At 45.4% G+C, this 12,332-nt stretch overlaps 1 protein-coding gene across 2 annotated transcripts in view; it reads left to right on the forward strand.

Moving 5' to 3' along the window:
* Window positions 1-12,332, forward strand: part of slc44a1b (solute carrier family 44 member 1b) — a 20,070-nt gene continuing 7,738 nt past the window's right edge. Inside the window, exons 1-14 of one of the 2 annotated variants that reach the window (XM_027016365.3) lie at window positions 1-153; window positions 1,864-1,953; window positions 2,723-2,865; window positions 6,058-6,194; window positions 7,960-8,053; window positions 8,209-8,378; window positions 8,958-9,047; window positions 9,369-9,535; window positions 9,668-9,854; window positions 10,289-10,457; window positions 10,862-11,018; window positions 11,376-11,459; window positions 11,741-11,878; window positions 11,999-12,235. In XM_027016365.3, coding sequence (XP_026872166.2) covers window positions 94-153; window positions 1,864-1,953; window positions 2,723-2,865; window positions 6,058-6,194; window positions 7,960-8,053; window positions 8,209-8,378; window positions 8,958-9,047; window positions 9,369-9,535; window positions 9,668-9,854; window positions 10,289-10,457; window positions 10,862-11,018; window positions 11,376-11,459; window positions 11,741-11,878; window positions 11,999-12,235 — 1,923 coding nt within the window. In that variant the 5' untranslated portion in view covers window positions 1-93. The remainder of the gene's footprint in view (window positions 154-1,863; window positions 1,954-2,722; window positions 2,866-6,057; window positions 6,195-7,959; window positions 8,054-8,208; window positions 8,379-8,957; window positions 9,048-9,368; window positions 9,536-9,667; window positions 9,855-10,288; window positions 10,458-10,861; window positions 11,019-11,375; window positions 11,460-11,740; window positions 11,879-11,998; window positions 12,236-12,332) is intronic. The other variant, XM_027016366.3, reaches the window with a different exon arrangement.

Below are 12,332 nucleotides of genomic sequence, written 5' to 3' on the forward strand. Positions count from 1 at the left end.
CAATAGAACAATGACTCCATTCACTCTCTCGGCTTGGCAACTCTGCGGTAGCCTATGGCTAAACTCCTCCTGTAATGCAGCAGGCAGACGAAGATGAGCGAGCAGAGGAGGACAACATCAAGTCCCTATCATCCAAGGACCATTTGGAGAAAGGTGGATTAATTACTTTGACGACTGACAGAAGAACAGATAAGTTGCAAGCCAGTGGTTCTAGGTTTTGAACGGCCAACCAGAGACATTTTGGGAAGGTTAAAGCAAAACAAGAGAGCAGTGAATCATCATGTTGACAAAGCTTTTGGTGTGTTGATGAAGCTCAGAACTTGGCTATCTCTGGTCATTTAAGTGTAGATTCGAATAGTTTCCTGGTTTTTATCCTGGGCTTTTGTTTAAGATTATAGACCAATATTACCTTTATAAAAAGGTTCATAAAAATACTTTAAAACGGGGTGCGGACAAAGCTCTTACTATAATTCTTATATATATATATATATATATATATATATATATATATATATATATATATATATATATATATAAAATATGCATTTGTAGGCTATCTCAGCGATATTCATAGTTTCTGACGTTGTCAAGCGATGAAAGGAAACGTTACGCGCGTTACGCGCGACATGACGTTTCGGTCCATTTCGGAACAGGGCTGCGATTGCTTGCGAGCGTCCGGCGCTGTCGCTGACCGTGGTGCTGATGATTGTACAGTTATGGAGGAGTTTAAAGTAGCTCCATCAGCTTGTCGTCAAGGTTTTGAAATTCGCGGCTTCCTCCAGTGTCCCACCATTCCGTGTGGGCGCCTCCTCGAGCTGCTCCTAGTGTGAGTGGATGAGGCATTCCCTTTCCGGCTACACCTGCTCGATCCACCAGGAAGTGTAGCGCGACAAACCCTAAAGTAATAATCCCTTTCACCTGGCGCAAGAGGACCGAATAATACTATGCTGCGTTCACGGAGAAATCCGCTTGGATGGTTAATCTAACGGGTATATCGTTTTAGTGAGTGACACACAATTAATGCAGGGTAAAAACGTACCGTCAACTCCCTGTAAGTTGGGGTTATTATTTTCTTGTGGTGTAGCGTTTAGTTCTTTGCTATTCTAACCTCTCGCCTGCAATGGGATGCTGCGGTAGCACAGAGGTAAGGGAATCATGTCCTCCACCTTCGATGGCCCTATGTCGAATAGGCTAATTGCAGAAAATCCTGCATAGATGTGGTGGTGCTTTGTTGCGGCCGCTCTGTTCACGTCTCTGCTATGTGCGGGTGGGTTTAAGAGTAGGCTGCAGAAGGTACGATTGTGTTGTTTGCTCCCGTTCATTTTCCCGTATCGATGCATGCATTCGACTCTCCGCCGATGTTTAGTCATTTTGCATCTTTATGTGTGAGTGGGCATCCCAAGTTCTGTAAATTGCAGCGCACTGATGGACGAAACATCGATACAGCTAGTTGCCTGGTAAACATGAGCTTGTCGTGCTCAGGTTGCGAGGCTTCTGGATAGGGGGATTTCAGTGGGGATCCTGGACACACATTAAACCCGTAGGAATACATATGTTTTAGGTTGATGTTACCGACAGCCATATTCACTGTAGTGCTATTTAGCAAAGTAGGCGCTATTCAGGGCTTTGCACAAAAAGGATGTTCAGTGTGCCGTCAGATTCTGTCAAAACATGTCATGTATGCAAACCCACTCAGTGGACAGCTAACAACGGTTTTTTTAGGCCTTGTTTTGAATCATGAATACATTAAGCCTATTTTCTTATGCAGGAAATTTGAAGTAAGCAACAGTACAAGGTTATGCTATGTAAATCAAATAATGTGATGGCATCTCACTTGGATGACATGGTATTTCTGTATTTTAGAGGGCAAAAAGAGAATGGAAACCCCTGGAGGATCGAAGTTGCACAGATTTGCCATGGTTCCTCTTATTCACATTGTTCTGCATGGGAATGGTGAGAAACTTTTTTTAATTTTTAATTTTTTTTTATTTTAGGTGTTAGAAGTCTAATGAATCATGGTTCTGTCATCAACATATATATTTATCATATTTAAGATAATCACAGTTTAATCTAGACGCTGTCAGAAATTGAATGATTAGCTAATTAGATGTTTGTATCTTCGCTTTGCTTCGTGAAGGGCAGTGGTGGTAGTGTTGTTGTTCAAAGCTCTGTTATCATTACTTATTTATCATTTGGGGAAATTGTGCCATATCAGCTGTTATAGAGGATCGTCAGGGATTTGCATGCTTTATCAAAGCATTTCTGCTGCCTGAAAGGGATATATTAAAAGTGTTCGGCATGTCGTGCTTACCAGTTCATAAATCATAGAAATAACGTCTAAAGTCTTGTTCACAATTCCAGTGGCCTCTCTCCTGTAGCATTGATGATTTAAATGCTTCATAAAAACAAATTAAAACAAGCAAACAACAACAACAAAAATACATACAGTGTAACAGCACTGTTGTAGCTCATAATAGCGCAGAATGGAAAAGGAAAGGTTCCATCTTAATGTGAAATTTATTTTTTAAGTATATATATATATATATATATATATATATATATATATATATATATATATATATATATGACTATTGATATAGAGAGACCCTTGTCATGCTCTTGTCGTGTAAACGGGTATAAAAAAAAAAAAGTGAGTCTCATCTTTTACTGATTTTTGCCCTTTGACCTTGATGAATGCTGACTTTGAGTCCGCTTGTCTTAGGGCGCCATCTGTGGGTATACCATAGTGACTGGCGGGGCAGCACGCCTGGTGTTTGGATATGACAGCTATGGGAACACGTGCGGCCAACGCAACGAAGCCATCGAAGGGGTCAGGCTGAGCGGCCTGGACCACACGGACAGAAAGTGAGTCAGCGTACCCAACGCCCTCCCCCCCAACATCTTTCTGATCCCCTTCACATTTTCTGCTTTCTTAAGGCAGAAATGGCACTGTGCGCTTGGATTATCACATCAATGCACACATCCAAGACAGCTGTGGTTAATCTCTGGACGCCTCTTGGCCTGGCAGTGCCCCGCGCCGGCTTTAATAACTCGGAGAGGCCCTGAAGGCGCGGTTGTCACACCGAGCACAGTCCCCACTCCTGCCGGTAGGGAGAGGCAGGTATATCGGGGCCTTTCATTTGCGTCAATGTCACATCCCTTTGTCTGCCCTCTGCGCGGCTGGGGGTTAGGAACGCTCTCCGCTTTTGTCAGTATCTTGCAGGTTCAGCTTGGCAGAAGCGCAGCAATTCATTAGTGGAGCTTTCACTGGTGTGCAAGCGAGATGTTGACTTCTTTAATAGCTTGAAAAGTCTTGATAAATATTCCTCTTTTAGAGATGGATGTGGTGGATCGGGGACTTATTGGGGATGTTTATTTTTTGTTTCATTGAACATGAGAAAATGAAAAATTATGAAATGACATGGGACTTAATTTACTACCTTCTAGATATGTTTTTATGTTTGTTTAATGAATAGTTTTTGCACTGTTTCACTCTTGTATGATTTGTTGAGATTTAAAGGAATTAAGGATTCTGAATTTGAAGCAAAATCTGACCGTGCTCTCTTTATCAAATCTCTCTGTGTTTTTACTCCGCATTCTCAGTAGTGTTTCAGGAGCGTGTTTATATCAGTTACAGCCAACACGGTTGAGTTTCAAGCTTGGCTTAATGAACAGCTGAGCTTATAGTCTGAGCCAAGTTTAGCATTCATTCAATCATTCTTTTTTGCTCTGAATTCTTTACTGACTCATACAAACAAAATCATATAGGCAGAATCAACATCTGCTCATGATTGTTCATGATTGTTCATGTTCATGATTATCCTTCAGATATGTCCTAGAGATGCATTTTCTGATTTTAATCTGTTCAGTACTGCTCTGAAGGTCCTCATACTGCTTTGGATTTTCCTGACTTACTTCATAATTGCCACATTAGGTGGATATCACACGCTTCATTAGGAAGACCTGACAGCTGGCCAGCAGTACATTGACGCTGCTAGCTCAAGTCGACTCTATTAACAACGGGAGTCCGGACTCGTGGGTTAGTGTGGTATTGGCCAATCGGTGGGACTGGTTTTAAGGTATGAATCAGTGGTAGCTGCTTGACGGTGCACGAAAAAAGCAAGAATCTTGGAGGAAGAATCTGTGCTTCTTTAGATCACCTTTAGATACAATGGCACTGTTTGAATGCACTTCCATGGAGAAGTGCCCACACGCTTCCAGCTGAGAAATCCGCTCACGCGGTCAGTGGTGCTTCCTGACAGGGTTGGTGTAATATCGGTGTTGGAGCAGCATCAGTGGTGGACAGAGCAATGGTCTTTTATATGGACCCATAGCCAATGCTTTAAGGGCCACCGGTAGCTTCTGACCATGCAGATAACGAGACGAGAGCGAGCCCGTGGTTGGGCAGGTCCCCCGTGTGGGGCAGGGCCGGGTGAGTGACAGCTCGCCAGGGAGCACGCAGATACCTCTTGTAGAACTCCAATGAGCCGACAGCTGCCACTGGATTCAATTAGGGTTTGCACAGCTGTCAGTTCCCACTGGCACTGCTCTTTCTGTTTGTCTCTCTCTCTCTCTCTCTCTCTCTCGCTCTCTCTCTCTCTCCCTCTCTCTTTCTGTCTCCCTCTTTCTCTCTCTACCTTCAGGTTGTTGATGATTTCATGATGTGTGGGCCTTGGCCTTAAAACAGTTGATTTCTGTTTCACTGCCATGACGCACAGAAGCACTCTGTCCTCTCCCTCGGGGCAGGGCTTGACTGTGAAAGGTCAGCGGTCTTGCCATTTAAATGCAGTTAATAGGAAGCTCTTGCACGGTGAAGTAAACACTGAAGATGTAATTGGTTCTTGTAGGGTTAATGGACAGAGGAAGGTTGAAATGCTAAGGCTTTTAGCTAGTCAAAGTTCATTTGGTTGACATGGGTTAACGTACATTCATTCATTTAGCTGTTTAATGCTCCCCACTGCACTGCCCCACTATACCTTTCACATGTACATCTGCCCCACTACACCCTTCACATGTACATCTGCCCCACTACACCCTTCACATCTACATCTGCCCCCCTTCACACTTTCATCTGCCCCTTTCACACTTTCATCTGCCCCTTTCACACCTGCATCTGCCCCACTATACCCTTCACATCTACATCTGCCCCACTACACCCTTCACATCTACATCTGCCCCACTACACCCTTCACATCTACATCTGCCCTTTTCACACCTGCACCTGCCCCCTTCACACCTGCATCTGTCGCCACTTTACCCTTCACACCTACATCTGCCCCACTCTTCCTGTCACACCTGCATCTTTTTGCCTCCTTTTCATGTCATGAAGCGCTTTCTCCTAACACACCACTACTCCAAAGGTCTCTAAAGTAATTACATTTACCAGTGTAATCCACGGCCTTCATTTAAAGTGATTTAACTGCTGGTTGTGTTATTTGGGCCACGGGTTGGTACAAGTCTGATCCACTTTTCAGTCAGTCTGACGTTCGTTCACCCAAACCTGAGAGGAGGTAACGAGGGAAGTGGTCTGTGGTCTCTGTCCGACCCTCCCACTTCTGCTACACTTAAAAGCCCTTCACACCAACCATGCTGATGGCCCGTTTACACTCCCTGTGTTTCCGACCCTTTCTTGCCACCCCCGGTCGTACTTGGGCATCTGACAGGCTGCTTTTGTGCACGGCGCGTGGGACAATGTGCCTTGCTTGCAGATCCATGTGGGCGCAGTTGCCCCACTCCACAGGCCGGTGCCGAGGCCCAAAACATGCACCTTTCAGTGTTGATGCTTATCACACGATGCTGAAGGCTGTGTTCTGCAGTATGGTATCTGATTGGTATCTGATTTGCTCAGCTGAGACGAACCATTCTCGTCAGTTTGAATAGCTACTTTGTGTTCTAGTTTGGTATGTTATCAGTTTTGATGCCCCCATGGCTTCTCTTTGCTGGAGACAAATTCCAGTCTATTACATTTTATTAAAATAAAATAAAAATACTTTTTTTTTTTAGTTAAAGACTTTTATTTTAAGAGAAATGTAATGCATTCAAGCTGATGTTTTACAGATATGTGTTCTTCCTGGACCCCTGCAACATAGACATCATTCAAAGGAAGATCAAGTCAATGGCCCTGTGTGTCTCGCAGTGTCCAACCGAGGAGCTGAGGACATATGAGGACCTGCGGAGGTTTGCCATGATCAACGGTGAGTCATGTCCGCTGCACCTGCCAACCTGCTCGGAGGCAGCCTGCCGGTTCATTGCAGACAGCACAAGCCAAGCCCTCCCCCCCAGAGATAGCATGTAGCCTTAGCTTTCCAATACCAAAGCATCTATAGCCTCAGATCATGCAGAGGGAGCCTCATCTGGGACTAGAGTCTTCCTTAAAGTGGGGCACTGCAGTACAGTAAAATGAGAATATACAGTAAATAGATTTGAGTAGACTATAGACAGACATGAGTCAATAAAAACGATTCACCAACCAGTATAACTGACATGACCGCTGCTTGCGTATCGGCAGAATTGTGCGGTCAGACAGTGTCCTCTGATGCATGGCTTATAAATGCGGAGAATGCTTCTTCAAAATGCAAATGCAATCTAACCCTTCCCATAAATGTAATACATGCATACAGGGTCATCAGAAGCCCTAATCAAGCAGAAAGGGTCATCACGCAGGAGCTCGAATCAAGCAGAAAGCACTGGAACTGAATCTATGCTTGTGAGGTGGCAGCTGCATTGATGTGCGCTGTATTGCCACCATAGTTGGGTTGACTGGACCGTTTCTTGTACTGTCCCATATAAAGTATCCCCAGTTTAGTCCTTATTTGTTGATCGGTGTGTTGTCAATGAAGTCACATAGACTTACGTGTTAAGACCCAGTTTGTCACCCGTTCAGTGACAAATATAATCAGTGAACGTGCTGTTCCCCGAGAACAGCCTACTGAGAAAGGACAGTAGAGCAGGCCATCATCCCAGATGCATCCATCACACCATGGCGGCGAGGGGCCGACCAGAGCCTCGGCCACTGTGCAGACAAAGGCTTTTCTCACGAGCGCCGGTGACCCCGGCGCACTGTCTTCCTTCACACTGTATCTCCATTCAGCGGTTTCCATGAGCGCACGCGCACACACAAACACAAACACCTAAAGCACACACAAGGAAGTGTGCTGTGTGAACAAAGGCTCTATTGAGCCAGTCTCTCGTGCGGGGAGTCTGTTGTTTGGAGTCCACTGGTTCAGCCTTGTGTGTCTGCGCTGCTGTGTATAGGGTCTGACACATGCCTGCTGGCACCGTGATAGACTCATTTACATGATAGTTTCTGTGAAGGTGTGTTCTGTTGCGGTTTACCTGCATGGGGAGAGCGCTTTGTCTTTGCAATTAACCCTCAACCTTTGTAGATTTGCTTGAACTTTTTAGCGTGAGCTTGGATCGTTGAAACGTGTTGTAGGAATCCTATTGCTCAAAGCCGCTACAGTCCTTCATCACTATCAGTCCTTCACGCTATGGTTAACATCTATCTTCTGTGGATAATGCAAATTTTACATTCATTACATATTACATATTTATAATTAAGGCTATTATCACGCTTAAATGTGTAGAAACATATTTCTAAAATGTATGATGAATGATTTTTGCCTATATTTGACCTCAGTAGCATTCCTCTTCAGTGTCCAGTAGTAGTCTGCCAACACAGAGCAGATCCACTTCCCTTGGGGCGGCTTTTCCATGTTATACATAATAAAGTATGAGTATACTGGAACACTGGGTGATGGAGAAATTCTGAAATGTATTTGGATCCAGCATGCAGGTTTGAAAATCACTGTTGGCCAGTGTTAAGATAAGCCTACTGTAAGCCTCATAATGTTCTCACTCTGATCAGTTCTATTGTATGAATGTCTTTTAGGTTTTAGCATTAGCTCCAGGTTGTACATCTTGCTTCTTCCCGATGGTCTGTGGTTTCTTCTTTTCCAGGCTCGGAGCTCTGTTCCTATGAGCTGGCAGGCCATAAGTACCCAAGCCTTCCAGAGCGCTTCGACAAGTGTCCCAAACTTCCGGTCCCACAGAGGTATGCCGTTCTGTCCTGCTCCTTGACGCTGCATCCTCGTGTGGGGTGGGGGTATTCTATTGACCTGCCCCATGCCCTGCATCTCAGGAGGGGTGAAAGAGCAACTTTTCCCCGATCTTCTCTTCTGCTTACTCTCTGCTGTTCCTCCTCTGCAGTAAGCCTCTGCCAGTCTTTAACCGCTGCACTCCTGTGGATATCTCTTGCTATACGAAGTTCGCCGAGGCAGTGATGACGTTCGTCAGCGATAACGCTGTGCTCCACCGGCTAATCGCTGGAGTGGTGGCCAGTAAAGAGGTCATTGTGGGGCTCTGTCTGCTAGCGTTAGGTAAATGTCTTCACGGGTTCTCTGCTGTGTAAACATAGTCCCCCACCAAATGCTGCGGTGATGCTGGAATGCAGTGTAAGGCCAAGAGTATAGATAGGTTAAGGCATGTGACTCATTTCTGTAAATGGAATCTAATTTATTCATGTTTAGCAGCACTACATTAATTTTAATATCAGTTGTTGGTTGTCTCAGCGGTACTGTTCAACATTTCCTCTTTGGGCTTACAAGAAATATTGACTGGAATGAAGGAATAATTATAGTGAGTCATTCTTTAATTTGAAGTACTTCCTGTTTTGATGTTTGCCTCTTATGGAGACTTGGGTACATAAAACACATACATAATAGCATATAAACATTATAAACATCATTATAAATGATGTAAATAATGACCTATAAATGGGGGCTTAGCTGTAATTGGACCTGAAAATATAGGGTTTGTTTTTTTCGATGAGACGAGGACTGTGTTTCCATGCGACTCTGTTTGTAGCTAAGGTCTGTAGGGAACGCAGGTGATGGCGTTTCTGTGAGACGATGAGTGTCTTAACGTGTGTGTGTGTGTGGGACGTGTGCGTGCCGCAGTGCTCTCCATGGTCCTGATGGTGGTCGTTCGCTACATCTCCGCTGTCCTGGTGTGGATTCTCACCATTATCGTGGTGCTGGGCTCTCTAGGCAAGTTTCCTCTTCCTTCTTTCTCCGCCATTTGCTCTCCGTCTCTTCTGCTCTTGGGCTTTGGAGGGGAGCGCTTTCTTGCCGCTAAACACACTTTTGGAACAGCCTGGATTTCCTGTCAAGTGCCTACAGTAATTCTGAATAATTTCTTGCCAAATGACATAAAATCATTGTGCTAGGATCAGTGCTAAAATCAGGTATAGATAGACCTCGATATCTGCATCTTAACATCTCTATAAGTAGATCTGGGGTGGGTGCGATACTTCTTGCTTCTGCTTGAATGCGTGAAGGTGTGTTTTTGCGCTCTGTGTGTGTTCGTAGGAGGCACCAGTGTTCTCTGGTGGTTATATATAGACCACAGGCTGACGAGGAATGAGACTTTGACTAAAGATTTAAAGGAACCGAAAGAGACAAACGGGGAAGCTGAGGCGTCCAAGGACCACATGCAAACCCTGCTGGTGTATGCCATCGCAGCAAGTGTGTTCACGGTGAGTCACAGGCAGAGCGCAGCCGAGAGCATTCCATGAATAATGAATGTGGAATGGGAGCTCCTATTGGCTCCTCTTGGTGGGAACCTGCTGAATTGAGAGCTGCTGTTCCCCCCACCCGGTCTGTGGCAGGTGATCTTGCTCTTGCTAATGCTGTTCATGCGCAAGCGGGTGGCCCTGACCGTCGCGCTGTTCCACGTGGCCGGCAAGGTGTTCATCCACCTGCCCCTGCTTGTGCTGCAACCTTTCTGCACCTTCATCGCCCTCTTCCTCTTCTGGGTCTACTGGATCCTGGTGCTTCTCTTCCTTGGAACCACTGGTGAGTTCCAGCCCTCTCTGGTGCCCCTGCTTTGTCAGGAAGAGCTATTAGACAGGTGCAGTTATATAATTTTTCTAAGGGTTTTTTCTTAGGGTATCATTAAAATTTTTTGGAGCTAGCTATGAATTTCTTAATCACGTTTTTGTTGAGCAGTACATTTGTTACCATTTGTTAACTTTCACAAATCCTTCTAATTATTTTTTGTCATTGCCTAAAATTCTTGGCCTAGTGTAAAAACATCGACATCAGGACAAGAATATTGATATATGTGCCCTAATGTTTTCGAAGGACATTAGATCAGCAGTATAAACTCAGTACAAACTTCCACTAGATAAGGAAATGGAATTTAATTCGGATTGTTTTGATATCTCTCGACCAGTTTTTGTGCATGGTTCCCTTGGCATACACTTCCTCAAATTGTCATGCGATGACAGGAAATCCGGAAAAGAATGAGAAGACGGGTCTGACGGAGTTCCGTTTGAGTGGTCCGCTGCAGTACCTCACGTGGTACCATGCCGTGGGGCTCATCTGGATCAGCGAGTTCATTCTGGCATGCCAGCAGATGACTGTGGCAGGAGCCGTGGTGACGTACTATTTCACCAGGTCCGCCAGACACCACTGTGCTGGCCCTTTTAAATCACTCTTTTGAGATCCACAATCAGAAATCAGTAAAAAGCCTTCTTAAAATAAAAACTATTTCAGATGAAAAATGTACTACTGACCACACACAACAATGCACGCATTCCCATTGGTGTCTTTGTGGCATAATCGGCACTAGACCAGGGGATGTTTGGCCAGTCCTTCACTGGGCCTTGAACATTCAACCTAACTTTCAGATGCAGCCAGCCAAACACCTTATTAGTGTTCAGGCCATGAATATTTTGGACATGGTTTCATTATATTGGCAACTCTCGGAATAATGGTGTGTACTTGACATGTGCTTGAAATAGGGTCAGGAAATTGTATATGTTGCTGATGGCATGTCCAACATCTGTCTGCGTTTGAAGGGACAAGAACAAGCTCCCGATAACACCCATCCTGTCATCGGTGGTGCGTTTGATGCGGTACCACCTGGGCACTGTGGCAAAGGGCTCCTTCATCATCACCTTGGTGAAGATTCCACGCCTCGTCCTTATGTACATCTACAACCAGCTGAAAGGAAAGGTCAGCCCATGGCGTCCCGGGGCCCTACAGCTCTGCCCCCTCTGGTCTCTAGACAACCTCTAGAATGTAGACTGCAGATCTAGGTCTTAAGCTAGCTTTGTGGGAACCTTCGGAGGTGGAGGGACCACCGAATGTGTAAGAATTTAGCTGGGCTTTTTTAAAAGAATGTTTTTCATGTCACCAGTTGTATGCTCTGGCTGTTTAGCACCCTTTTCATGATTTTAGATTCTGCGTGGAGATGTGATTCTCGTTATCATTTAGTATCAGGAACACGACGATGACGTGTGAGAGAATGTGTGTGTGTGTGTGTGTGTGTGTGTCGTGATTCTTACCCAAAATACGTTTGCCTTCCGACAGGAAAACGCGTGTGCACGCTGCATGCTGAAGGCGTGCATTTGCTGCCTGTGGTGTTTGGAGAAGTGCCTCAATTATCTGAATCAGGTACTCCCGTGTGACGAGCGAGATTAATTCACTGTGGGATGTTTTAGAAATGTGCCTGTTGTAAAGTTTGGTGGTTGGAGAGGTCCAAGAAATGCACTATAGAACCAAGTAGGTTCTCCATATGTTGTATCCATGGAGGAGTGGTTCTTTATTCATTAGAACCAGTTTTCCATGACGCTTGTATTTGTGCATGATTTCTGTGATTGTGTGTTTATTGCCGTTTTGGATTCTAAGGCCCCGTGTCTGTCTCGTTCTTCTCTGTGTGTTCACTTCCTGTCCAGAACGCGTATGCAGCAACAGCCATCAACAGCACCAGCTTTTGCACGTCGGCGCGCGACGCCTTCATCATCCTCGTGGAGAACGCACTGAGGGTGGCAGCTATCAACACCGTGGGAGATTTTGTGCTTTTCCTGGGCAAGGTGGGGGGGCTGGGAGCCGAATTCCCCGACCTGTGTGAAGCTACTTTGCCTTTAACAAAAGAGACTTTTAACCTACTCCCTGTTGGCCACTGCACTGTGTGTGTGTGTGTGTGTGTGTAGATCCTAATTGTGTCGTGCACAGCGTTCGCGGGCGTGCTGGCACTGAACTACCAGCGTGACTACACGGAGTGGGTGCTGCCGCTCCTCATCGTGTGTCTGTTCGCCTTCCTGGTGGCCCACTGCTTCCTGTCCATCTTCGAGATCGTGGTGGACGTGCTGTTTCTCTGTTTCGCCATTGACACCAAATACAATGATGGCACGCCCAGCAAGGAGTTCTACATGGACAAGGCTCTCATGGTGAGTCAGAGCGTTCGGGCTCAGTGAGGTTTTGTAGGTTCCAAATTTGAGTTCCTTCTGCTGCTTGGAGCTGCCTGAAGAATTCGCATCGGGTTGA

This window comes from Electrophorus electricus, chromosome 4 (genome assembly GCF_041902795.1).
Source record: "Electrophorus electricus isolate QZ-2024a chromosome 4, ASM4190279v1, whole genome shotgun sequence".
Taxonomy (NCBI): Eukaryota; Metazoa; Chordata; class Actinopteri; order Gymnotiformes; family Gymnotidae; genus Electrophorus; species Electrophorus electricus.